This window comes from Dendrobates tinctorius, unplaced genomic scaffold, assembly GCF_039654945.1.
Source record: "Dendrobates tinctorius isolate UK_male_01 unplaced genomic scaffold, ASM3965494v1 ptg000191l, whole genome shotgun sequence".
Lineage (NCBI taxonomy): Eukaryota > Metazoa > Chordata > Amphibia > Anura > Dendrobatidae > Dendrobates > Dendrobates tinctorius.
The window spans coordinates 21,522,457-21,549,506 of NW_027361858.1; the positions used below are offsets into that span (position 1 = coordinate 21,522,457).

Consider the following 27,050-nt stretch of genomic DNA (forward strand, 5'->3'; position numbering starts at 1 on the left):
ATGGGAGTCAAATCAACAAATTGCTTTATAATTGGGTGTACTTTAGAATGACTCTGATATATGTGGTGTAACATTTTCTGTTTAGATTAATCTGGAGCAGCATTAAACTCAGTATTTTCATTGTGATGTAAAGTTTTCTTTTTAAGAGCCTTCAACGTTGACCGATTCAAGGTTTTCTATTAGCTTTTCCATTCTCTCTTTCTGTTTTTAAATTAGATCACGTAAGTAAATATACATGTAGATATCATTAATAGTAGTTTTATGATGAAGCCAGAACCAGCTTCAAGCATTTATCACCTTTGTAAACCAAGGTCAAGCATATTTTTTCCAAAAACACTATGTCAGAAATCAATTTAATTCAAAATCTTAATTAAATATTGCTTATATAGAATCTAAAAATCAGGCCCCCCCCAAAAAAAAATACTACTTGGTAAAATATGACTTACTCTTTATTAATAAATAAATACAAAATTCATAATTTGTGACATGCAATTAAACAGCTGCCAACAGGACAATACTGAAGAGAGAAACCCTAAAAATTCCCCTAAAAACTTTGCAGGAAGTCCCAAGCCTAGTCATAACCATGCATAATATATACACCCAAGACGCACAAGCAGCCACATCCGTGTTTCACTTCTTCAGCGTTCACTCTATATTCATCTACTTCCGCTGTGTTAAACCAGGTCATGGTATTTGGAGGTAGGTAGAAGAAGGGTCAATTTTGCCCATTTTGTAAGTGCTTATGAGATTTAATAGGATAAAATATTAAATTAAAGGGCTTGACCTATCTTAAGATACAAGTCTGCAGTCTCTATGTGTGACTGCAGACTTATGAATACTCATATCGTAGGCAAAGCGTTTGGAGCAAGCAATCATGTGACTGTAAGTATGTGAGTTGCATACTTACGGTCACATTACAACTAGACTGTGTACGACCTCACTCAATACAATTGCATTGAGCAAGGCCGCACCCAGATAGTTGGAATGTGACCGCATGTTTGCAAATCACATATTTCGGTCATGCTGCCATTGCCAGCATCGGAAGATCCTCACTTTGCACAGTGCATACAATGTGAGGATTATCAAGTCTGCAGTCACATAGAGTGACTGCAAACTTGTAACGTAAGACTGGACAACACCTTTAAGGTATGTATGAACATGTACAGACAAATATTGGAATGTTTTTGTCTCAGGTGTTTTGTGATACTGTAAAGATGTCTTCATTTGACTCAGATGCAAAGAATCAAAGTAAGGTTAAAAAAGACAAACGTCCCTCATGTTCAGTCTATTGCTAATGTACTGTAGATCCAGAGCAAGCCGAAACAGCTCCAATGTAACAAATAATATATTTTATATAAAAACTGCAAAATATAGAAATAAGAATAAATGCCAGGATCGTAAGCCTTGTAAGCAATCCAATACACATAAGTTGTAAAATTCTATTATTTTAGAAAGGTATTTACCCCCTTTGAATTCATTTGGCAGAGAGTTTCATGATCTCACTGCTCTTACAGCAAAGAATCCACGTTAATGGATAAAACTTCTCTGTGATCTTCCATAGATAAAGAGGTAGGTCATGGTAAGACTGGCACATTTCACGATCCGCATATGGACTGCAATGCCTGGACTAATCGCAGGTCTCCTCACCCAAACTTACTGCCTCATAGGCACATATGAGGCCATAAGATTGATTGTGAGGCCCACAGCCATTATGTCCGTATTCCAACCATGAAATATGCCCATTTGAACCCGGCCATAAAAGCCATAAGCAGAGCATATTATCTGAAATGGAATATTCAACAGGTTTACGCTGCTACCTACTTGACTAGCCTACAAGAATATTATGGCTTCTGGACTTGTCTTTGGCTTGACCATTCATTTGAGATTCTAATTGTTCAAACAATAAATATTTAATTGTAATACATTTTTTTTTCTCTTAACCAGGTGGGAAATTGGAAACTGGAGCTCATGCAGTTTAACTTGTGGAGTGGGATTACAAACCAGAGATATATTTTGCTCCCATCTCCTATCACGAGAGACAAATGAAACTGTGGTCTTAGGCGATGACTACTGCAAACAACCTAAACCAACTTTGGTGCAGGCCTGTAATCGCTTTGACTGTCCACCAGCATGGTACCCTGCAGAATGGAAACTGGTAAGACTAAAAGGCTTAATAGTTTAATTTAAAATATCTAATGGTAAAATACACTTATCATATAACCCTAGTTGGGAACTTATATATATAACTATATATATATATATTTATATACATTTATGTTGTGGTAGTACGACTCGCTTAGCTGCTCAAAGAGGTGGTCAGAGGAACACTTTCCAGTTGTTTTTCAGCTGGTTTATTAAAAAAGAGTACTTCATAAACCAGTCCAAACACAGTCCTTTTAGTATAAGGCCGGTGTCCCACTAGCGAGAAATCCGGACAAGTGCTATGTGAGAAAAAAATCGCATAGCACTCGGACCAATGTTAATCTATGGGGCAGCCACCATCAGCCAATTTTTTCTCGGTCGTATTATACGTGCTGAGAAAATCGCAGCATGCTGCGACTGTCACCATACTACGCCCGTAAAACGCCAATGCAAGTCATATCTCTTTGACTAATAATTAGATTAGGGTATGTGTGTAAAATTTGGGACATCTAGGTGTTAAATTAACGGGTTAATTAGTTGAAAAAAATTGCGTGGGCTCTTGCAGTACTTTTACCGCCAGAGAGGGAAAGCCAGTGAGTGAGGGCAGATATTAATAGCCTAGACAGGGACCATTGTTTTTGGGCCCCCCCGGCTAAAAAAATCTGCCCCCAGCCACCCAAGAAAAGGTGCATCTATAAGATGCGCCTTTTCTGGCACTGAGCCTCTCTATTCCCATTGCCTTTAGTGGTGGCTCAAAGTACTTCAAGAGCTCACGCAATTTTTTTCAACGAATTAACCCGTTAATTTAACACCTACATGTCCCAAATTTTACACACATACCATAATCTAATTATTAGTCAAAGACATATAAAAAAAAAAATGAAATGCTGGAGGTCATTTTGCAGGGCTCTTGCAGTGCTCCTCCAGTTCCACCTTGCACAAAGGCTGAGGTAGCGTTCCTGCTGCTGGGTTGTTGCCCTCCTACGGCCCTGTAACGGGGTCTACCAAGCTGGGGTACCTCTTTCAGTACCACCCCGTGTTTTCGGAGGTCCACTCTGTGTTGGCTGGAGTCTGAATGAATGACACTGGCTGGAATCCCTGGGTTACATGGGCGCATATAAAAGATCACTGCTTCTCCATGTATTTCCAGTCTGACAACACTTTACTCACAGGACACAGAATATATCACACAGATACAGAGGGCCGGCCAATAGAAAAGCGGCAGGCCAGACATGCATTACAAAAGCTGCAGGTGGCCGGAGCCTGCCGATGTTTACTTTGGAAATTACAAAGGGGGGGGTTGGGCGGACAAAAGGGGAGTGCTGATGCTTTAGGGACATGCATCTCACATAGAACCTATTATCCATACATATAACTGCACATCATATTCTGGGTGCTAAGTGGTTCTGTAACACGTAACACGGCTCCCCTTTTCAGCAACGCGATCGGCATACACAGTTTGATCCTCAACGGATCGGTTTGGGGATGACCGAAGTTTATGGGGTTGGTACAAGTTCCGTTTGTCGACTTAGTCCATCGGCGTTACCGTTTTGTTTGCCGGGTCTGTAGTGGATGGTGAAGTCCAGAGGTTGTAGGGCTAAACTCCACCGCAGCAATCTGGCATTGTCTCCGGAGACCCGATTAAGCCAGACTAGGGGATTATGGTCCGTTAGGAGGGAAAACTGTCGTCCATACAAATATGGTTGCAACTTCTTGAGTGCCCATACTACCGCCAGGCACTCCTTCTCGATGGCCGCATAGCTTCTTCACGGGGCAGTAGTTTCCGACTCAGGTAAGCTACCGGGTGTTCTTGGCCGTCCGGCCCGACTTGGCTCAGTACTGCCCCCAATCCAAACATAGAAGCGTCTGTAAGAACAAGGAAACGTTTAGTTGGATCGGGTGCGGCCAATACAGGGGTATTGGTGAGGGCGTCCTTTAGTTGGCGGAAGGCTTCCTCACACTCTGAGGTCCAGGTTACCTGGCGGGGTTGGTTCTTACGGGTCAGATCAGTGAGGGGCTTGGCTATGCTGCTGTAATTGGGAACGAATTTCCTGTAATACCCCGCTGTCCCTAGAAACGCCATGACCTGGGTTTTAGTGCGTGGGATGGGCCATTTGGCTATGGCCTCAATCTTGGCTTGTTCTGGTCGCTGTTTCCCACTTCCCACCGAACGCCCTAAATACTGAACCTCTGCTTTGCCCACGTGACACTTGTTTGGGTTCAGGGTGATTCCGGTGTGGTGGATCCTGTCCAATATTGTCTCTAGGTGATTTAGATGCTCTTCCCATGTCGCACTGTAGATGGCGATGTCGTCCAGGTAGGCACAAGCATAGTCCTGGAGACCATCCAGAAGCCGGTCAGCCAGCCTTTGGAAGGTCGCCAGGGCATTCTTCATCCCGAATGGCATAACTCGAAACTGGAATAAGCCGAACAGGGTGACAAATGCCGACTTGGGAATAGCGTCAGGACTAAGGGGAATCTGCCAGTAGCCTTTGCATAGATCGATGGTGGTCAAATACTTTGCCCCCGCCAGCCGGTCTAACAACTCATCCACACGCGGCATGGGGTATGCATCCGTCACTGTTTTCTCATTGAGCTTACGATAGTCTACACAAAACCGTGTAGTCCCATCCTTCTTGGGCACTAACACTACGGGGGATGCCCAGGGACTATCTGACTCTTCAATGACCCCTAAACGCAACATCTCTTGTATCTCTTGTCGCATCCCCTCTCGTTCAGACTCAGGGACGCGGAAGGGGTTTTGTCGCAGGGGAGTCTGATCCTGGGTCTCAACCTTGTGTTGTGCCAGGCGAGTGTACCCCGGTCTCTCTGAAAACATCCTCTGTCGCAGCCTCAACAACGCCTCCGCCTGCTGTCTCTCCCGGGGGCCTAGGTCTTCACCCAAGTGTACCTGGTCCCATGTTTTAGACTGAGTCCTTTCCCCTAAGACATCCGGCAAGGGAAGTCCGGCTAAATCCTCTGCTTCAGGTGCACAGATGGCCACTACCTCTTCAGGGCGCTCCCGGTAGGGCTTCAGCATATTCACGTTGAACATGCGGATAACCCTGGGGTCGTCACAATCAGCGACATTATAGGTTGTGTCGGCTATTTTCCCCACTAACTGGTAGGGCCCCTGCCATGCAGCTTGAAACTTATTCTGCTTAGTGGGCTCTAACACCAGGACCTTTTGTCCTATTTCCAAAGTGCGCTCTCGGGCCCTCCGATCGTACCATATGTGCTGGTGCCGCTGGGTCTCCTGCATGTTCTCACGTACAGCCTGAGTCAGCTCCTGTAGGCGGTCCCGGAATTCCAGCACATAGGGTACAATAGGTACCCCTTCTATGAGGCCCTCCCCTTCCCAGTGTTCCAGCACTAAGTCTAGGGGTCCCCTTACCCGTCTCCCGTATACCAGCTCGAACGGGGAGAACCCCGTGGATTCTTGGGGCACCTCCCGATAGGCAAACAGGAGGTGTGGCAAGAGTTTCTCCCAGTCCCTGTAGGTCCTGGTAAAAGTACCAATGAGCTGTTTTAATGTCCCGTTAAAGCGTTCATACAACCCATTGGTTTGCGGGTGGTACGGGGCGCTTCTAATGGACTTTACGCCGCACAGCTTCCACAGTTGGTTGGTCACCTCTGCTGTAAACTGGGTACCCTGGTCCGAGATAATCTCCCGGGGAAATCCAACCCGTGAGAAAACCTGGAGCAGGGCGTCCGCCACCGTCTCTGCCAGGATGTTAGGTAACGCAACCGCCTTTGGATACCATGTGGCATAATCTACCATGGTCAATATATACTTTTTCCCGGACGGACTGGGTTTGGCTAACGGTCCTATCAGATCGACCGCTACTCGGCTAAATGGTTCCTCCACAATGGGGAGGGGGCGTAATTTGGCCTTGCATCGATCCCCCCTCTTGCTAATGCGCTGACAACTGTCACAGGTCTGGCAGTACTGATGAACATCATAGGTTACCCCCGGCCAAAAGAAGTTTTGTGTCAGACAATGCCTGGTGTGACTGACGCCGAAGTGCCCGGCCAAGGGTATATCATGAGAGATTCGCAGTAGCTCCTGCCTATACTTCTTGGGAACTACCAGCTGTTGTTTAATAGTGGGGCTCATCCCTGTGTGGTGCTGCTCTGTGATCCGGTAGAGGAGTCCCTGCTTCCATACAAACTGTTCCCCTTCCAGTACTCCTCTCCCCTCCTGTGCCTTCCCACGATATCCCTCTAGTGAAGGATCCTCAAGTAACTACCTCTTAAATTCATCTGGGGTGGCCCAAGAAATGTGTCTGGCTATGGGAATACGTGCAGTGCTGGGATGTCTTACCTGGGCCTCCTCTGAGTGTGATTCCGCCTCCACAGCTCGAGCTTGTCTCCGGGTGGTCACAGGATAGGTCTCAGCCATAGGGGCCACCGAGAATGCAGACAACATGGGCCCCAAGTCATTTCCCAGCAAGACGTCTGCAGGCAAATCCTCCATCAAGCTGACCTCAACAAGGCCATCCCCGACTCCCCAGTTGAGGTGAATCCTGGCAGTGGGTAGTCTATGTATAGCTCCCCCTGCTACACGGACTGCCACTGTCCGGTCCATCTTCTCTTGGTCCCGGACGAGATGAGGCTTCACAAGGGTCAAAGTTGCTCCGGAATCTCTTAGTACCTGCATACGTTTCCCATTAACCCACACGACTCGATGCTGTTGTCGATTATCTGCCCGGGCTGCCTGCACGGGGTCTACTTCATGCAGCACTTCCTCCATCTCTTCCACCCCTTGGTTAGTCGTAGCCCCCAATGCCGGGTCAGCTTCGCCTTGGTAGCAGTGTACAGCAGCCCGGCTGAAGGTAGCTGTTCCCGCCTTTGGCCACTGGGTATGCTGAGTCCGGTTGGGGCATTGTCTTTGCAGGTGGCCCAGCTGACGGCAGGTGTGGCATCGCGCCCCAGGGGGACTGTGGTAGGCCAGGTTTCTAGCTGGTTCCCCTACAATCTTCGGTGGTTTGGGGCCCTCCAGGTCCATGGGTCGGCCCCTAGTGACCACTTTTGATCCGGAGAACTGCGGACTCCTGGCATCATGATGTTCATCGGCCAGACGAGCGGCTTCCTCAAGAGTCATTGGCCGCCTGTCCTGAAGCCATTCCTGTGTCTCGGGGGTTAGTCCATTAAAGAATCGTTCTAACAGGAAGAGCTGGAGGACGTCCTCCTTAGTGGTTGCTTGGCTCCCTTGTACCCACTGTAGCAGTGACCACCGTAATTTACAGGCCCATTCAGCGTGGGTATCGGTTACGCGTTTTATAAGTCCGCAGAACTTTTGGCGATAGGCCTCTGGTGTCAGCGCATACCGGGCCAAGATCACTTCTTTGATCCGCTCATAGTCCATACAATCCTCATCAGGTACCGTGCGATAGGCGTCCGCTGCCCGGCCTGTCAGCTTGCTGGCCAGAATCTGAACCCGTTCCTCCGGCTTCACTTGATGAAGGGCACACTGCCGCTCAAAGTCCTGCAGAAAGCCATCAATGTCTTCCTCTGCCTCCCCCAACTGTCGGAAGGCATTATACTGGATCTTTTTGTGGCTTACTGTTGAAGGTACCTGGTCGAAGGCCAGAGCTCCCTCTGCTCGCTGGCTCTCCTCTCTCCGCTCTGCCATCTCCATCTTGGCCAGCTCCACTTTGGTCCACTCTGCCATCTCCATCTTGGCTAGCTCTATCCTGGTCCGCTCGGCCATCTTTTCCTTCAGATCAGTACGCACATCAGCCATCACCTCTCGTATGATCTCTACTGCAGGGTTCGGGCCATAGAACGCCAGTCTGTTCTTTAGCTCCCTCTGGAATTCGGTCTCCTCCACGTTCACATTGGGGGGCGCTGCACTGTCGTGTTCCATGATGGCTGCTATCAAATCCGCTTTTGTTTTGTTGCTGGCGATCAATCCTCGGGCTTCCACCAGATCTTTTAATGTAGTCCTCTTTAACTTCTGGTAGGTATTTTCCATTCATTCCTTTCCTCCTGTAGAAGGGGTATCAAATCCCGCTGTCTGCCACCTGTGTAACGGGGTCTACCAAGCTGGGGTACGTCTTTCAGTACCACCCCGTGTTTTTGGAGGTCCACTCTGCGTTGGCTGAAGTCTGAATGAATGATGCTGGCTGGAATCCCTGGGTTACATGGGCGCATATAAAAGATCACTGCTTCTCCATTTTTTTTTCCAGTCTGACAACACTTTACTCACAGGACACAGAATATATCACACAGATACAGAGGGCCGTCCAATAGAAAAGCGGCAGGCCAGACATGCATTACAAAAGCCGCAGGTGGCCGGAGCCTGCCGATGTTTACTGTGGAAATTACAAAGGTGGGGGAGGGAGGACAAAAGGGGAATGCTGATGCATTAGGGACATGCATCTCACATAGAACCTATTATCCATACATATAACTGCACAACATATTCTGGGTGCTAAATGGTTCTGTAACAGGCCCCCTCCACGTCTCCTGGTGTTCTGGCCTGTATCCTGGTAGCGCCTCTGGACACTACGCTGACAGACACAGCAAACCTTCTTGCCACAACTCGCATTGATGTGCCATCCTGGATGAGCTGCACTACCTGAGCCACTTGTGTCTCATGCTGCCACAATTGTGAAAGCACAACCAACATTCAAAAGTGACCAAAACATCAGTCAGAAAGCATTGGTACTGAAATGCGGTCTGTGGTCCCCACCTGCAGAACCACTCCTTTATTGAGGGTGTCCTGATAATTGCCAATAATTTCCATCTGTTGTCTATTCCATTTGCACAACAGCATGTGAAATTGATTTTCAATCAGTGTTGCTTCCTAAGTGGACAGTTTGATTTCACAGAAGTTTGATTTACTTGGAGTTATATTCTGTTGTTTAAGTGTTCCCTTTATTTTTTTGTGAAGTGTATATGTATTCTATGTGTATATATCTATTATTTCGTTTGTGTTTTAACCTGTCATTGGGATCCATTATATGTCCATTTTGCCAGCTGGCTAGAAAATCTCGTCATACGGATGCCATACAGATGTCACATGGATGCTTAAATGAGAGAAAATCGCATCCTGGCATTACAATCGGATGACATACGGATAACTTTTCATGAAACATTTGTGCGATTCTGGTCCATGAAAAACAGACCGTATTTTTATATGTTGCATGTGACTCCAGCCTAATAGGAAAACAAAGTAACATACAGTACAGTGTCTGGCTGTGGGGATTAGTCTGCAAAGGGAAAAAAAAGGTTCAGTTCTCTTTAACACAAGCACAGTTCTGGAGATCGCATTTCCAGACACACCGAACACTGAATGAGTCCAAAGTCACCACATTTATCTTCTGGACCACACTCTGGGGTGCAGATATGGTGAACAGCCTCCCACCCACTATTCATGTGTCCACAAAAAAACAGCCCTTAATATGGCCGATTAATTGTTCTCTGCACATAGTGTGCTGGAGCATTTTTACAGGTTCAGGCTAATATTCTCAATGACACATATCTCCCCTCCAGTATTTTACCAGTGACCTTCTTACTATATATATATGTCGTTCAATGTATCTCTCTCTTCTCCAGCCCTGCAGATTCTCTTCTAGTGTTGGTGTGACACAAAAAAATAGTTTTCTTTGTTGGCACATTACCAGTGGTATGTGTGAAGGTGGTTGGTTGGCTGACTGATTAAAGAGATATTGCCATTTCATGAATTTAGTGCATATCCACAAGGTGTGGCATAAAGATAGATGTGGATATTACCATTGGGACCTGCATGTATCTCAAGAATGGGCCCCTGATGTGTGCCGCTGTCAGTAGTGAGGTGACTTTGAATTATCATTCATTTGTCTAGGAATTTCAACCACCTCTCCACTGAAAGCAGTTTATTTGGTAGGGCCCACAACTACTAAACATTTATGATGTATTCACCAGATATGCCACACAAGAAGGAAATGCCCCTTTAATTTCAATTGCTTAGTCAGTCTCCTCTAACCAAGGTATAAGAAGGGAGAAGGGGCTGACATACCTATTGAAATGAGCTAGCCAATAAACCTTATACACATGACCAGTCACATGCTCACATCTAAAGATATCTGCTGCTTCATACCAATGCCAAAAGTAGAGCTGTCAGTGGCACTGGGACATCAGTGCACATTTTTTTGATGGCAGAATATGTGTGAGTTGTATGTAGTTAATTTTTAAACATCTAAAAATATTTTTTTCTTCCTTTTAAGGGAGTTTTTCAGCCTAAACTTACTGTATAAACCAGCGTTTCCCAAACTCCAGTGCTCACGGCCCCCAACATGTCATGTTTTCAGGATTTCCTTAGTATTTCACAGGTGATGGAAGTATCATCAAGGCATCAGGAATTCTCTCATATGTGTAGCACTATGGAAATCCTGAAAGCATGACCTGTTGGGGTCCGCGAGGACTGGAGTTTGGGAACCACTGGTATAAACTAAATGCATAGCCTTGTAGGCCCTATAAAGGCCTATTGCGTTCAAATCACTTACTTTACTCTGCAAAAATTGCAGTTTAATCAAACATTCTTTTTCATTAAGGTACTTGGTGCATCCATGCCAAGAGGCTCAGTGTACTGATCCACTTACTAGTTTTGTATGTACCTGCCTCCCTCAATGGTGATTGACAGCACTGGTTTGACTGGAGCAAGCAAAGCATGCAGAGAAAGCTCCAACAAGCCAGAGCTATTAATCACCAGTGAGGGAGATGCAACATGCAAAACCAGTGGGTAGATTGGTGCACTGTGACATTCGGCCACACCAATAGTGCACCAAGCACCTGATTAGTATATTTAAATAAGCTCCATTTTCTGTAGAATGAAGGCACCAACACTAATAGGTGCCATTTTTATAATGGCAATATCCTCTAAAAGACTTAGTGAACGAATAATTTAATAAGCCAGTGAAACAAATGTTTGAACTATTCAGTAACCTGTTTTTTAACTAGTTGAAGATATTTTTTGGTAGCTAAAGGATTAGAAATCCCTTCCTCCTGTTAGCTACCAGAATTGAAATTGCAGGTGTTACAACTCATTAAAACGGTTGTCCAGCCTTATAATTTCAACTATTGTTGGAACGGCGCCGCCACATGAGGTGAGCATAGATTGTTTTTATTTCAATTGGGCTCCTGAAATAATTAAGGGGGTTTTCCTTAGGATGGGTCATCAATATTTGATCGGTGGGGGTATGACCTCCGACACCCCTGCCGATCACCTGTTCCTAGTGGCAGCGGCAGCCAAAAGTGCTCAGCTGTGCACAGCATACCTCCATCAACTGTACTGCACATGTGCCCCTAATCCAAAATGGCACCAGGAACAACTAACCAGGGGGAGGAGGTGTCCATCGCACCCCCTCCAATGAGATATTGATGACGAATCCTAAGAATAGGCCATCAATACAAAAGTCTGGGACAAAACCCTTTAAGTTGAGGTTGTCCAGTAGTCGACAGCCTCTTTAACATTTCAGCCCATTTGTTACAGCAAATGTTAAACCAATCAAAGATATATTAAAGATATCCATTTTTCTTTTCACTTTTAAATATTATATAATATCTGTTTTTGCTCACTCTGAAGACAGAATAAAATCTAAAATCTTTAATGATACATCATAAAATCACCAAAATCATAAGCTCTATATAGAAAACTCAGAATCTAAAAAAGTGCCAGAGGCCAAACTTAGTTCAGCCACATCATTAGGTATTCTGCAGCACCAGATTACAGGTAGTATAATATTCAAAATTAAAACTTTCATTTATGTGTTTTTATTTGCCATTTTTAATACACATTACATTGCACCTCCCAACAAACTTTGCTATATATCCTATATTAAGCATATATACTTGTATGTTAAAAAATGTATTTAAAGGGAACCTGTAACCTGTTTTTGGCCAAAAGGTGGTGGCCGTAACTCGTATCGGCCAAAACCGGTGACAGGTTCACTTTAACTTATGTATCACTCTTCTCTTTTCATCCTATAATTAAAAACCCCATTTTAACCAATTTTACTACAAAGAATTCTAAATAAAATTCTGAAACTCTAGTTAAAGAATTGAATAACTAGGAGAAAGAAAAAAGCCTGGATGAGTTTAAAAGCTTTCTATTTTTTGGCAGATGAGTTTATTATAATCAAAGCTTATATCCTTCAAGTTGATAAAGAAGAAGCAGTATAAATTTAAAGCTCTATTTATGTAAAGATGGCTAGTTTTTGGGATCACGCCAGCAAAAAAGCTTATCTTGTTTTCAGCAGCTTTTTATAGGGGAAGCCACTCAAAACAGAAAAAATGACTAAGTTAACTTTTGTCAGTGCAAATTGTTAACATATTGCAGGACCAAGTAGATAGGAAGTTTTTCAGACATTACTGTTATTGTTTTACATTATACGAAGTCCAAAAAATATTAAAAGGAATAATTTTATATGAAATTATAGGGAGTCTATCAGTTTAGTTATGCTGCATAACGTAGTGAAATGCATGCTGATTTCAGCGATATGTCACTTATGTGTTAATGTTCAGCAGTGTTTGAGAACTTACATTTAATATTTTTGCAGCTCTGAGACAATGAGTCCCATGTATTCAAGATATATGAACTAATTATGCCCTACAGTCACTGATTGCCAGCTTTGTCTCTATTATTGCAAAAGACTGAGAGCTGTCATTAGTCAGCAAGACGGAAGGGGAGTCCGCATTTCATATGTCATGGGGATACCGTGACAGTGAGGAGCCAGAGAATTGCAGCGTCTGGCTACACAATCTCCTGCACTGATTAGATCTGCTTCACCTTCCTATTAGCAATGCAGGCTTTCCTTTCTCTGTTACTGCAAGGGTTAATCAGTTCTGTCTGTCTCCTGCAGCTCTCAGTCGTGAATTATTTCAGCTGATCTGTGTTGGCCACTCCCCTCGTGTATATATGCTCACTATTTGCACTTGGGAATTGCCAGAGATAACTCACACTTCCTGGTTTGGAGCTGAAGGCGAGTTAAAAATTAGTATCAGTCAGTTGGTGTTGTTTTCAGATTTCTGCGTGGATTTGGTTTGTGTGTTTATTCTAATCCTCTTCCCATTTGGTTTGTCCCATCTACTGTTCCCTTGAATTCCACTCGTTTTGTGAGTGTATTTGTATGATTGTGGTTTTCTTTTATCCCTGTTTACCATGTGTGTCACGTTTTTGTTATTCTATACACTTCAGTCGCATACATCTGTGGGTGGAGGGATTAAATAGTTAAGCATGCATATAGGAGCATAGCGAGATATAAAGGGCCTGTCACACTAAGCGATATCGCTAGCAATATCGCTATAACTTGTGACGTTATTGCGATATTGTTAGCGATATCGCTGTGTGTGATACTTACCTACGACCCGCTCCCCCGCTGCTTATCGCTGATTGCGCGAGAACAGGCTGGACTGTTTCTCGTCATCAGCTTCCTGCGGCACTTCCTGTGGAGAGACGAGTGACGAGCGTGGAGCCGGGCGAGAGGACGCAGGATCGCCTAGTGTGACAGGTAAGTAGCGACCCCCGTCCCCACCGATGTCGCTGGTGAGATCTGTCTGCCACTTAGCGATGTACCAGCGATCCTGACCGCGTCATGTCGCTGGTCGGGATCGCTGGTACATCGCTAAGTGTGACAGTACCCTAAGACCCCGGCATCCCCACCATCAAGGGTAATCTGGGCAACAGGGATAACCTAGGGTTCTCCTTGCTTGAGAGGCAGGAAAGGAGCCAATTGCCCCAGTAAATTTTTCCATTGTGACATCATGATTACATCAGTTTTCTCCCTTACACTGGACTGCTATTTGGCTCCCAAAATAATAAAATTAAGATCTAATTTTTTAATCATAGAATCATAGAATCGTAGAGTTGGAAGGGACCTCCTGGGTCATCTGGTCCAACCCCCTGCTCAAAGCAGGATTCGCTAAATCATCCCAGTCAGATGTCTGTCCAGCCTCTGTTTGAAGGCTTCCATTGAAGGAGAACTCACCACTTCTCGTGGCAGCCTGTTCCACTCATTGATCACTCTAACTGTCAAAAAGTTTTTTCTAATATCTAATCTGTGTCTCCTCCCATTCAGTTTCATCCCATTGCTTCTAGTCTTTCCTTGTGCAAATGAGAATAAAGTTGATCCTTCTACAATGTGACAGCCCTTTAGATATTTGTAGACAGCTATTAAGTCTCCTCTCAGTCTTCTCTTTTGCAAACTAAACATTCCCAAATCCTGCAACCTTTCCTCATAAGACAGGGTTTGCAGACCGGTCACCATTCTGGTCGCTCTTTTCTGAACTTGCTCCAGTTTGTTGATGTCTTTTTTAAAATGTGGTGCCCAAAACTGGACACAATATTCCAGATGAGGTCTGACCAAAGAGGAGTAGAGGGAAATAATGACTTCACGTGATCTAGACTGTATGCTTCTGTTAATACATCCTAGAATTGCATTTGCCTTTTTTGCTGCTGCATCACACTGTTGACTCATATTCAGTCTGTGATCTATTAGTATACCCAAGTCTTTTTCACATGTGCTGTCACTTAGCCCTATTCCTCCCATTCTATATATGCTTTTTTCATTTTTATTGCCCAGATGTAGTACTTTGCATTTCTCCCTGTTAAAAACCATTCTGTTAGTTGCTGCCCACTTCTCCAGTTTATTTAAATCTTTTTGAATCCTCTCTCTCTCTTCTCTAGTATTAGCTATCCCTCCTAGCTTTGTGTCATCAGCAAATTTAATCAGTTTACCCTCAATTCCTTCATCTAAATCGTTGATAAAGATGTTGAACAATACAGGGCCCAGGACAGAGCCCTGTGGTACCCCACTTGAGACATTCTTCCAACTGGATGTGCAGCCATTTACGACCACTCTTTGGGTCCGATCACTAAGCCAGTTATGAATCCACCTAACAGTTGCCTTGTCCATTCCATACTTAGTCATTTTTTCAATAAGGATTGTATAAGAGACTTTGTCAAATGCTTTGCTGAAGTCAAGATATACTATATCTACAGCATTTCCTTGATCCACCCAATCAGTGATACCGTCATAGAAGGAAATTAAGTTAGTCTGACATGACTTATTAGTTACAAACCCATGCTGACTCTGTTTGATCACTTCATTCTTATCCAGGTATTGACATACATGTTGTTTAATAATTTGTTCAAAGATCTTTCCTGGTATAGAAGTCAGACTCACCGGCCTATAGTTGCCTGGGTCCACCTTCTTCCCCTTTTTGAAGATAGGAACAACATTTGCTCTTCTCCAGTCTTCTGGCACTTCTCCTGTTCTCCAAGAATTTTCAAAGATTATGGAGAGGGGTTCAAAAATTTCTTCTGCTATCTCCTTCAGTACTCTGGGGTGTAATTCATCTGGACCTGGAGACTTGAATTCATTTAGGTTAGCTAAGTGTTTCCTCACTATCTTTCTGTTTATAGATATCCTGGATTCTTCTATTCCCTTAATAGGACAGTGAATAACAGTTGGTGTTACATTTCCTTTCTGAGAGAAAACAGATGCAAAATAGGAATTTAAAAGTTCAGCCTTCTCAACATCCTGTCTTACCATTTCATCATTTTCATCCTGTAAAAATCCTATAGCATCTTTGACTTTTCTTTTACTTTTGACATATCCCCAAAATCCTTTATTATTGCTTTTGACATCTCTTGCAAGCCTCAATTCATTTTCAGCTTTAACTAATCTGATTTGTGCCCTGCAGGTTCTGCAGACAGCATTATATTCTTTTTTAGATATGCCTCCCTCTTTCCATTTTATAAACATTTTTTTCTTCCTTTTTAGCATGTGCTTAAGTTCTGTGTTCACCCATCCTGGTTTCCTTAAATGCTTCCTATTCTTCCCTCTTTTCGGAATTGTTAACAACTGTACTTTGAGAATTTCATTTTTCAAGATTTCCCATCCTTCCTGGACATTTTTGTTTTTAAGGATATCTAGCCATTGGATCCCTCCAATTATCTTTCTGAATCCCTTAAAATCTGCCTTTCTGAAATCTAACCTTGACGTCTGAGTCTTCACAGGTCTTCCGCCTCTAGTTATCCAAAATTCTAAAATAGCATGGTCGCTACCTCCTAGGGTTCCAGCCACTTTTACCTCCTCAACCATTTCCTCCCTGTTTATAAGGATTGGATCCAAGGTAGCAGTTCCCCTTGTTTTCTCCCCTACCTTTTGGAAGATAAAGTTGTCAGCTAGAGAGGATAAGAATTTCCTTGACCTGTTAGTTTTGCCTGAGAGAGATTCCCAACAAATGTCTGGATAGTTGAAATCTCCCATGACAACTATGTCATATTTTTTGGAGAACTTGGCCATTTGATGCATAAAGAGTTCATCCATATCTTCAGCTTGCACAGGCGGCCTGTAGTAAATGCCTACAATGGTGTCCTTTCCATTGTTCTGTCCTTGTATTCTTACCCAAACAGTTTCCACAGAACTCCCAGTCTCTGAAGCTTCAATCTCTGTGCAGATATACGCGTTTCTAACATACAATGCAACACCCCCTCCTCGTTTATCAAGTCTGTTTCTTGCAAATAAGTTGTATCCTTCTAGTCTTGTATTCCAATCATGTGTATTGTCCCACCAAGTTTCAGTGATTCCAATGACATCATATTTCTTTTCCTGTGTTAGTAGTTCCAATTCTCCTTGTTTGTTGCCCATGCTTTGTGCATTAGTATAGAAACATTTTAGTTTGTGATTGGTTTCTCTTTCTCCAATATTTTTATTAATTAGATTCTTTCGTCTTTGTTCTTCCTTTCCACTTCTAATAGCAGAGTTCTCAATAGCATTTCTCAGGTGTATGGCTTTTTCTGGTCTTTTGCTTCCCTTCCCATGTTGTTCTAGTTTAAAGCTCTCCTTACAAGTGTAGCAAGGCGACTTCCAAATACATGCTTTCCAGTCTTCGTAAGGTGCACCCCATCTCTAGCAAGTAGTCCATCGTATAAGTAGTTCACTCCGTGATCCAGAAATCCAAATCGTTGCTGACGGCACCATTGACGTAGCCAGTTGTTCACCTGCAGAATCTTATTCCACCTCCTTGTTCCATGGTCATCCACTGGGAGGATGGAAGAGAAGACCACCTGCGCTCCCAGTTCTTTCACTTTCTTGCCTAAGTCTTCAAAGTCTCTGCAGATGGTTTCCACGTCGTTTCTTGCGGTGTCATTTGTCCCCACATGTAGTAGCAGGAATGGGTAGTCATCTGTAGGTCTGAAGAGTCCTGATATCCTGTCAGACACATCTTTAATTTTTGCACCTGGAAGACAGCACATTTCTCTTGAAGTTATATCCGGTCTGCAGATAGCGGCCTCTGTTCCTCTCAACAGGGAATCCCCCATGACCACCACTCTCCGTTTCTTCTTCACAACATTTTTCTTTCTCCATCCAGGAGGACTCTGAAGGCGTACAAGGTTGCTGTTTGTTGGCAAAGTCTTATCCTGATGTATTTCTTCATCGTTTTCCTGCGTGAGAGCCTGGTACTGGTTCCTGAGCAGTATGGGTGCTGACTGCCTCCTGATCCTCCTGCTTCTCTGGGTCACATGTCTCCATTCCTCTGTTTCTTCAGGTGCACTTCGAATTTCTTCTCTTTCTGTAACATGAAGAGATAATTCTGCTCTGTCCAAGAACTCTTCACCTTCCTTAATGATCTTCAACGTAGCTAACCTCTCTTCGAGATTTTGCAACTTTTCCTCCAACAGGGACACAAGCTTGCATTTGTGGCATGTGAAGTTTGGCTTTTCCACTGGTAAGTCTGTGAACATGTAGCAAGAAATGCAGTTCACCAAATGGCTCCTGGCCTCTTCCATCTTGAGATTTCTTAAAATCGATGAAAGATGAGCCAAAATTCGCGCGCCTATCGGCGCGCGGTTTTTCCGATTTCCTCTTTTCAGCTGCAACGGCCAAACCCCAGTGATCGTTGAGCTCGCGGAGACTCTTCACTTATCCCAGAAGGCACTGGGAATATGCAAATGATCTCCTCAAGATTCTTCCCCTGGTTTTGAATCATTATTGAACATTGTCACTTATGGTCCCTGATATAAGTTTAGCTGTCACTTACATTTGCGGCCCTCAGACAACATCAAAACCAAGCTGAAAAGTTCCCTTTAATAAGCAGAAGGTATGTGTCATGATCCAGGGTGGATCTGACAGATTAAATGCACAAGTAACCTTTTTTTTTTCCTGTGAGCTGTTTTGCTCAGGGTTAGTTTGCCCCCGGTGGTGGTTAGAGTAATTGCACGGGAATCACTAACAGGTGTGTTTGCTCTATAAAGGTGTGTCAGTAGTGCTCACTCACGTTGGTGATATTATTATTGTTGGGCTTTCCAATCATCCTGGGTGAAGGAAGGATCTGGATGGGGAGCTGGAGGAGAGTCCAGGACGGCTCATTCAGAGTCCTGGAGTGGCAGCCATGGTGTCAGCGAGGAGTTTGTGTAAAGCATGGTGGAGTGGCAGCTATGGTGTCAGTGAAGAATTCCTGCAAAGCTTGGTGGAGGGGCAGCTATGGTGTAGAGCTGCACTCAGTTTGCTGGACTCTGTTACTGAGAGCTGCACTCAGTTTGCTGGACTCGGTTGCTGGACAGCTGCACTCAGGTGCTGGACTCTGTTGCTCCAAGGCGGCACTCAGTGCTGGACGCTGTTGCTGTAAAGCTGCTCCCAGGTGTTGGACACGGTGGAGGAAGATGCACTCAGGTGTTAGTCTCTGTTGCCAGGAGCAAGTGCATCAGAGCAAAGCTAAGTGTTTCCCTGTTTGTCACTTTTCCTCATGTTGGTGTTAGTACAGCGGTGGGGCCAGTGCCTGCGCCACCCAGCTCCCTAGCAAGAGATAGGTGTAGGGTGTGCCAGGGCTACAGGTTCCTGAGCGGCGCCCGGTGCGGAACCGGCATAGGGAACATTAGGAGCGTTAGGGACACTGACTCAGGGGATTGCAGGAGGTCTCCATGTTCCCTGTTCCCTATTGCAGGGCCCTCCATTGTAAATGTTTCCCGATCCCCCTTTGTCTTGTTATATTAGTTACCGGCCTGCGGGTCGCGTCACATTGGACAATTACACGTGCCGTGTCCTGTTGTATTAGTTACTGGCCTGCTGGCCGTGTCACACAGGACAGGGCACGTGACAGTATGACTAACTCACATATTATTTAGCTTACACCAACTTGAGCGCTGAATGATTCAAAAACTAATATGGTATAGCTTTAACCCTAAGGCATGGAAAACGACTGGAGTCATCCCAACAAAAAATAGTCAGTAATATATGTAACATATGTAATGATGGAATTTTTCCATCTACAGTGAAACCACTGTATACTCACAACATTTACAGTTATTTTTTTAAGTGTTCATTCTTTGCTAACCCAATCTTACAATTTTAATGGAATATTGATCTCATTTATACATCTCATTTGTTGTCTGAATAACATAAAATAGTCATATAAGAAACCTTCTAATTGTGGGTTGCAGCATGATTTGCACAATATTACTGGATGCTTTGAGATGTTTTACTCACTCTTTTACAGTATGCTCAATTGACATACAGTAACTGTTAATTGACAGCTTTGGTTAGCTCACTTGTACGTTTTAAAGGCTGGAGTTTCCCTGCTGTGGACTTAAGTGGTTATGCACTCATCTCATACAGTGCTGCTGCTGCTGCTACTTTGGATGTGCACATATTCTATATATTTATTGACTTTAGTAACTGTGGAGATAGTGTGAGGATGTCACATGCCATTTAAAATAATTTTCATTGATCTTAGCTACAGACCACAGATTGTCACTTTATGTACCGATATGGAAAAGCTTTATCTGCACTTCACACATTGTGCACTTGTTTCGGCTGGGCAGGGCCCTGCCCATTCTGGCTTGGGTGCTGCACTCTGCTGTGCTTCACGTCAGGTTTTATACATGGTCCACCATGCCTCCATGACATCATCTCCCTAGGCCTTTTAAGGCCGTTGGACACAACCCTGTGTCTGAGCGTTAATCCAGAACTCTGTCCTACAGACATGTGCTTTATCCAAGTCCTTGGTTCCTGTTATTTCCTCAGGCTTCTGTAAACTCTGCATCAAACCAACACATTTACGATACCTTTACCATGTCCTTCTTGAACTAATATTGAAGTTTGTTTGCAAAACCTGCATCTGCTGCAGTTTAACGCACAACATGCTGTGAACATCCTGATCTGTTGTTAGTCTGTTCGCATCACCTACACCTGTGTGCCTGCCTCAGACCTGTCGTCTTCAAACATCTGTCCTCCTTGTTTTGTGGCTTCCAGGGTGTACTGCATTGCCAGTTTGTCTGCTGTCCCTCATAGCCAGTTATACAAATTGTATCATGTGCCTTACAGCCTGCTACGATGACGCCTGTGGTCCTTGTGTCCAAATGGACCTTAAAAGATCTCTAGGGAGATGATGTCATGGGCCACTTGCAGTACCCAGCGTGGAGCACAGCAGATAGCTTTGGCCATAGAGAATAGAGTGCAGAGCCCTGCTGACCCAAGACTGGTGCATAACAACAAAAGCATAATCAGCTTGCAAAGTACAATGGAAACAACTAATTTTATGAAAATCTTGTGTTGTCTTTCTTACAGTTATGGGTGTACCGATTTCAAACTTAAAATGTCCAAAAGTTTTAACATATGAAAATAACAAAATCATCACTGCTTATCCACTACTGCTCCAGTTTTGCCTTCCCAACAGTCTTTATTGACAAGGCTGCAGTGGTGACATCACATAAGCAAGTAAACACTGCAGCCAATCACTGAGCTCAGACTTCTCAAGGTGACTATCTCGGCATGACCTCTAAGCACAGTGATTGGCTGCAGTAATCATGTACTCTCATTGTGCTTTCAGCAATGCAACCATGTCAAGAAAGACTGACAGAAAGCAGCGGAAAGGCAGTACCCGAGAAGAGGAGTGAAAAAAATGATGATTTTGTCATTTTCTGTGCAGATCAAGCTTTTGGACATTTTAAGAAACCAGAACATCTTTGAACTTGCATACTGGTTAGAGACTGGAGCACCAGGTTCATCACTAAGTGATTAATCTACTTTTGATAAGAATCAGACATGTTTGGTCATTAGCAATGTTTGGGCCTAGAAGAACAGGTGTAAGCAGCAAATGCAAATCTCACTTTCTATACGGATACAATGGATATTTGGAGCTTTTTGCTTTGAGAAAAATGTAGAAGGGAAGCCACTGGCTGATAGCTTATATTCCATGTTTCAGTGCATTGTAGAAATCAAATGTTTTTAATTTAAAGCAATGGGTTTAATGGTTGATTGGTGTTACTAACGTTTAAATGGCTAAAATCACTTCAAGAAATCCAAGAGACCACCCTAAAATGCACAGGCATCCACCAAAAATGCCTCAATTGGCTATTATTTATATAAACCGCCCCTTTTGTGGTCTGGTTAACAGGATTGTCCACACAAAATCATTACTGTTGGCCAAATGGAATTTGAGCTACACAAAATAAAAATAAACCTGTAAGTTCTGTATGTAGAGGGAAATTAGAAAGTGCTGTATTGAGAATATATTCTGAATTAACCTGTCCATGATCATTGTAACATAGTAGCATAGTTAGCAAGGCTGAAAAAAGACATTTGTCCATCCAGTTCAGCCTATATTCCGTCAGAATAAATCCCCAGATCTACCTCCTTCTAAAGAACCTAATAACTGTAAGATACAATATTGTTCCGCTCCAGGAAGACATCCAGGCCTCTCTTGAACCCCTTGACTGAGTTCGCCATCACCACCTCGTCAGGCAAGGAATTCCAGATTCTCACTGCCCTAACAGTAAAGAATCCTCTTCTATGATGGTGGAAAAACCTTTTCTCCTCCAGACGCAGAGAATACCCCCCTTGTGACCGTCACCTTATATACTTTGTATTGTCCCCTTATATACTTATACATGGTTATTAGATCGCCCCTCAGTCGTCTTTTTTCTAGACTAAGTAATCCTAATTTTGCTAATCTCTCTGGGTATTGTAAGTCCCTCATCCCCTTTATTAATTTTGTTGCCCTCTGTTGTAGCTGCTTTTTGTTCTGACCAAGCGTCAGCTATGCCAGATCACCAGTGAGTCTGGATTGTGAGGTTTTTCGCCCTTCTGTTGCAAGCGCTTGGAGACAAAGAGACTTAACACACAAGCCGTGGTCAAATCACTTTATCTGACGTAATGAAATACAAGGCAATATTTTATACCATTTACAACAAATGCAACTCTATGGAGCTCATGTAGCCCCCATCATCACGTTCAGGGTTATGTCATGTTTACAGTGTGTCCAGAACATGTTGTAACTGACTTTTGGGAACAAATATGATAACAAGTATAGTTTCCTTGAACACAGAGACTAGTAGTCTACATAAGAATAACTCTAGCAATAATAGGGCAGAAGGCATTAGAAGTCTTAAAGGCAATTAAAGGGATTTAAAAGCAAACCATTAACTCTTCTATATCAATTTCCCCCTTTTGTAAATGGTATAACCTTTGCCACAGGGTCAGCTGATGTCCACAAAGGAGCTACTGTCTCATGGGTCTAGTACCCATAAGGGGGCTTCCTACCTGCTTCGCCCATCCACCCTCAGTGTGGACACTCACTTTCCCCATCAGCAATGGCTACCTGGGGTCTATGATACACTACAGAAGGTTGATCCTTAGATTCTTTTTTATGCATACATTATTCAGTAGCTTAAGTAATACATATATTAGCGCTTTTACTGCTACATAAAACAATAAGCAAAACAACAAAATTTGCATACAAGTCTGTACAATGCCAAAAATCCATCCTGCAAGGCCATTAAACCAGTTTGCTGGATTTAGAAAAGAGAATGCGTTGCCCCACCAGGAGTCTCTGTTTGCACTGTGTTGTTTTAACCATTGGTCTCTAAGTTCACCTATTTTGTCTATACTGGCCCTGATCTGGAGATTGCCAGCAGGGTCGATATAATTACAACAGGTGGGACCAATTATTTGACACATTCCTCCTTCTTTTGCTGTCAGGTAATCTAGTACTACAGTATGTTGGTTAGTAACTATGATTAATTGTCTCTGTGTTGTATTAGTTTCATTAAGAACTTCAAGAATCTGGAAAATCTGATCGTCCAGGTAGTCGGTAACTTCCACTAATTTATCCCACATTTGGGTTATGAAGGGGTATATTAGCATACTACTGAATATTTTATTTGTTATCCCCATTTCTACTAGATGCGGCCTACCATTTGGCCGGGGCTTATTGTCTGCAGCCCTTCTTTACAAAGTATGAATTGGAACTGCTGCAATGTCTATTTTACTATGAGGAACTATGAAAGTGGCTGGTGTCAGTTTGGCAAGAGTGCAAACCCCTCTTATGTCTGGGCTCACCCACCTTTAGGCACGATGTCCGCAAACCAAGAATACTCCTTCAGGGAAAACACAAACGTGACCAGGGGTCTGTATACATTGGTATAAACTCAAAAGTCCTGACATAGGCTTATGGGCACACCAAGTATTATTCATTTGTTTTCCACTTATACCAGATGTACCTTTACCCCTTTCTTTCCTTATTATTTTACCCGTAAATGCTTTACATCCAATTATAGCCAATGAGGCAGATATATCACGGGGCACATCTTTTCCCCAAAATCTAGTTTGAGTCCAAGTCTCATTGTGTATGCAGTGTGGGGTTAATACCTCCCATAGCTCCAGAGGTAAGGCTAAGTACGGCATGGTCCTCGCAGATACTGGGCTGTGTGTACAGATCCAACAGTCTTTCGGTTTCTGTCCTTCCATGTCCTTTATAAGAAGAGCATGATGCCGAATAGGTTTGTTGTCCCAGTCAGCATTTAAGAGTTTGTCCTGTGTCTCTGTAGAGTGCAATAACCCTGTCACTGCCAGCAAAGTGATGAGGAGTACAGTCATTCTACTGTTGGCAGGACCTTCTTGCAGTGACTGGCGTGGATCCAGGTGGACTTTCCCTCAAGTTTTACTGAGGTGGATGTGGTCAGCTGGACTTGGAGGGGGCCGTCAAATCGTGGGTCCAGGCTCCTTCTCACGTGTCTGCGTATAACCACCCAATCACCTGGATTCAGCTGATGCACATCTGCACTGGCATTAGGATCTGGAATGGATGAGAACACATGTTTATGCACCACATTAAGTCTTTCCTGCAAGGCCTGGACATAGGCTGTCATAGAACCGTGTTGCATTTGTAGCACCTGTGGGAAGTACAGACCAGTCTTTGGTGCACTACCAAACAGGACTTCAAAGGGAGACAAACCTGTCTTTCTATTTGGAGTGTGTCTGACTGAAAAGAGTGCAAGAGGCAAGCACTCTACCCAGCTCTTTCCTGTGTCTGCCATGGCCTTTTGAATTTTCCGTTTAAGTGTCCCATTTAGTCTTTCCACTTTCCCACTACTTTGTGGCCTATGTGGTGTATGAAATGCTTGCTGTACACCCGGGGCCTGCATGACTTCCCTCATTATTTCTCCTGTGAAGTGTGCACCCCTATCGCTCTCTATGGCTTCTGGGACACCATACCTGCAGATCAGTTCTTTCATCAGTTTGTCTGCAGTCGTTTTAGCAGTTACACATTTTACCGGATAGGCTTCCGGCCAACCAGAGAAGAGATCTACACATACTAGGACATTTGCATACACTCATACCTTGGTAGCTGTATGTCGTCAATCTGCAGTCTCTGAAACGGGTAGAGAGGCCTAGGTGTCACTTTCTTAGGGACTTTTACTGTTTTACCTGGGTTGTGCTGAGCACAGATGAGGCATGATTGTACAAGTTTCGCGGCTGCGTAGCTGAAACCAGGAGCGATCCAGAAGGCATCTACCATGGCACACATGTGACTTTTTTGAGGCGTGAGTGGGGCCATATGTTGCTTGCGCCATAAACGGGAACAGGGACTTTGGTAGGCACAACTTATCCTTATTCTCCCATACTCCGTTCGAGTTCAGCTCAGCTCCCAGTCTCCCCCGATGTACCTTCTCTGTTTTGGCAGCCTGTTGCTGTAGAGATTTCAGGACATCTAGGCTCAGTGTGGCTGGAATACGCTGACTCCCCGCCACCATCCACTGCTCCCTAGGCCACCTTGCTGCTACTTTAGCAGTCTCATCCGCCCTTCTGTTGCCCTCTACCTCCACGGAGTTACCTTTTGTGTGTGCTTTTACCTTGACAATGCCAACCTGGACTGGTAACATCAATGCCTCCATCAATTGTTTCACCAGCTCTGCATTTTTAATGGGCTTACCGGCTGATGTAAGGAACGCTCTGCTTCTCCAGATAGGGCCATAATCATGGGCTATTCCCCATGCATAATTCGAATCTGTGTAAATATTAGCGACTTTATTTGCAGCGGCTCTACACGCCTCAGTGAGTGCCTTCAACTCTGCCTCCTGTGCCGACATGTGAGGAGGGAGTGGTTCAGCTCGGATTACCTCATGTGAGGATACTACTGCATATCCAGTGTAGAATCGTCCATCCTGGTGGTATCTGGAGCCATATACAAAAAACTCAAAATCTGCATTAGGAACAGGTTTTTCATGAACGTGTGCAAACCCAACAGTCTCCTGACTCATCAGTTCTATGCAGTCATGTTCATGCGTCATGTTAAAGTATTCTTCCTCACTCGCTAATACGGTCACCAATTCCCCCTTTTCTGAATCCACAGGCAGGAGGGTGGCTGGATTCAGAACGTTACACCTTTTGAGGGTTACATACTCAGGAATTAGTAGAGCACACTCAAGTCGGAGCTGTCTGGCGAAAGACAGATGTTTTGGTTGAACTTGTACGAGTATGGAATGGATGTCATGTGGGGAATAAATTGTCAAAGGAGTGAGATCATAGGGGTCTGATGACAAACAGTCATAAAGTGGTTGCAACATTTGTGAAGCAGGCCTTAGCCAAGGCCTACAGTAGATCACTAAGCCTAGGAAAGTGCGTAGATGCTGATGTGACCTGTGTAGAGGGAGATTTTGTATAGCCTGTTTCCTGTCTTCAGTCAGGTGTCTGGTACCTTCGGCAATACAATGTCGCAAAAATGTCACCTTTTGTTTGCAATACTGTAATTTGTCACGTGAGACCTTGCAACCCATTTCTGCTAAAAAAAAAAACATAGCAAGGAAACTGGCTTCCCTGCCGGACCTCTGGTCCAGGCAGAACAGCAAAAGGTTAGCCACGTACTGTAATAGTACAATCAGCGGATGAGGTGATTGCCACTACTCAAGGATCCTTGCCATCGCTGCTGAATAGTGTTGAGCTTTCCGATACCGCAAGTATCGGGTATCGGCCGATATTTGCCGTATCGGAATTCCGATACCGAGTACCGATATTTTTTTCGTATCGGATACCGGAATCGGAAGTCCAAAATGCAATGAGCCACTTTTGTGGCTCTGATTGGCTGCCGAAATGACGTCATCATGATGCGCTGTCTGTGCGCATCATGATGCGCCATCAGTTCGGGCCTTCGGGGGGGGCTGTGCCGACTGTCCGGGGGTCTGTGCCGGCCTGCCGGTGGTCTGTGCAGGCTCCGGGGGTCTGTGCCGGCCTGCCGGGGGTCTGTGCCGGCCTGCCGGTGGTCTGTGCAGGCTCCGGTGGTCTGTGCCGGCCTGCCGGGGGGGTGTGCCGGCCTGCCGGTGGTCTGTGCAGGCTCCGGGGGGCTGTGCCGGCCTGCCGGTGGTCTGTGCAGGCTCCGGGGGTCTGTGTAGTCCCATCGGGCGATGCCTGCTACCATGACAGTGATTGACACATTAGCCATGATGGGACAGTAGTAGTCCCATCATCCGGCTAATGTGTTGAATGTAAAAAAAACAAAAAACATACATACTACATACATGCTACATACATACTACATACATAATACATATGGGAAATTCCCACGCATCAATGGCATAAAGTGAAACTAGGGACTTTTTTTTTTAAAGTGGTGGAGGAATACAGTGCGGAAGGATACCTACC

At 44.4% G+C, this 27,050-nt stretch overlaps 1 protein-coding gene across 2 annotated transcripts in view; it reads left to right on the top strand.

Moving 5' to 3' along the window:
- The window catches only part of ADAMTSL1 (ADAMTS like 1), a 487,614-nt gene that overhangs the window by 358,679 nt on the left and 101,885 nt on the right, over positions 1 to 27,050 (top strand). For both annotated transcript variants that reach the window (XM_073552482.1, XM_073552481.1), the window contains exon 16: positions 1,945 to 2,155. In XM_073552482.1, the coding sequence (XP_073408583.1) occupies positions 1,945 to 2,155 (211 nt within the window). The remainder of the gene's footprint in view (positions 1 to 1,944; positions 2,156 to 27,050) is intronic.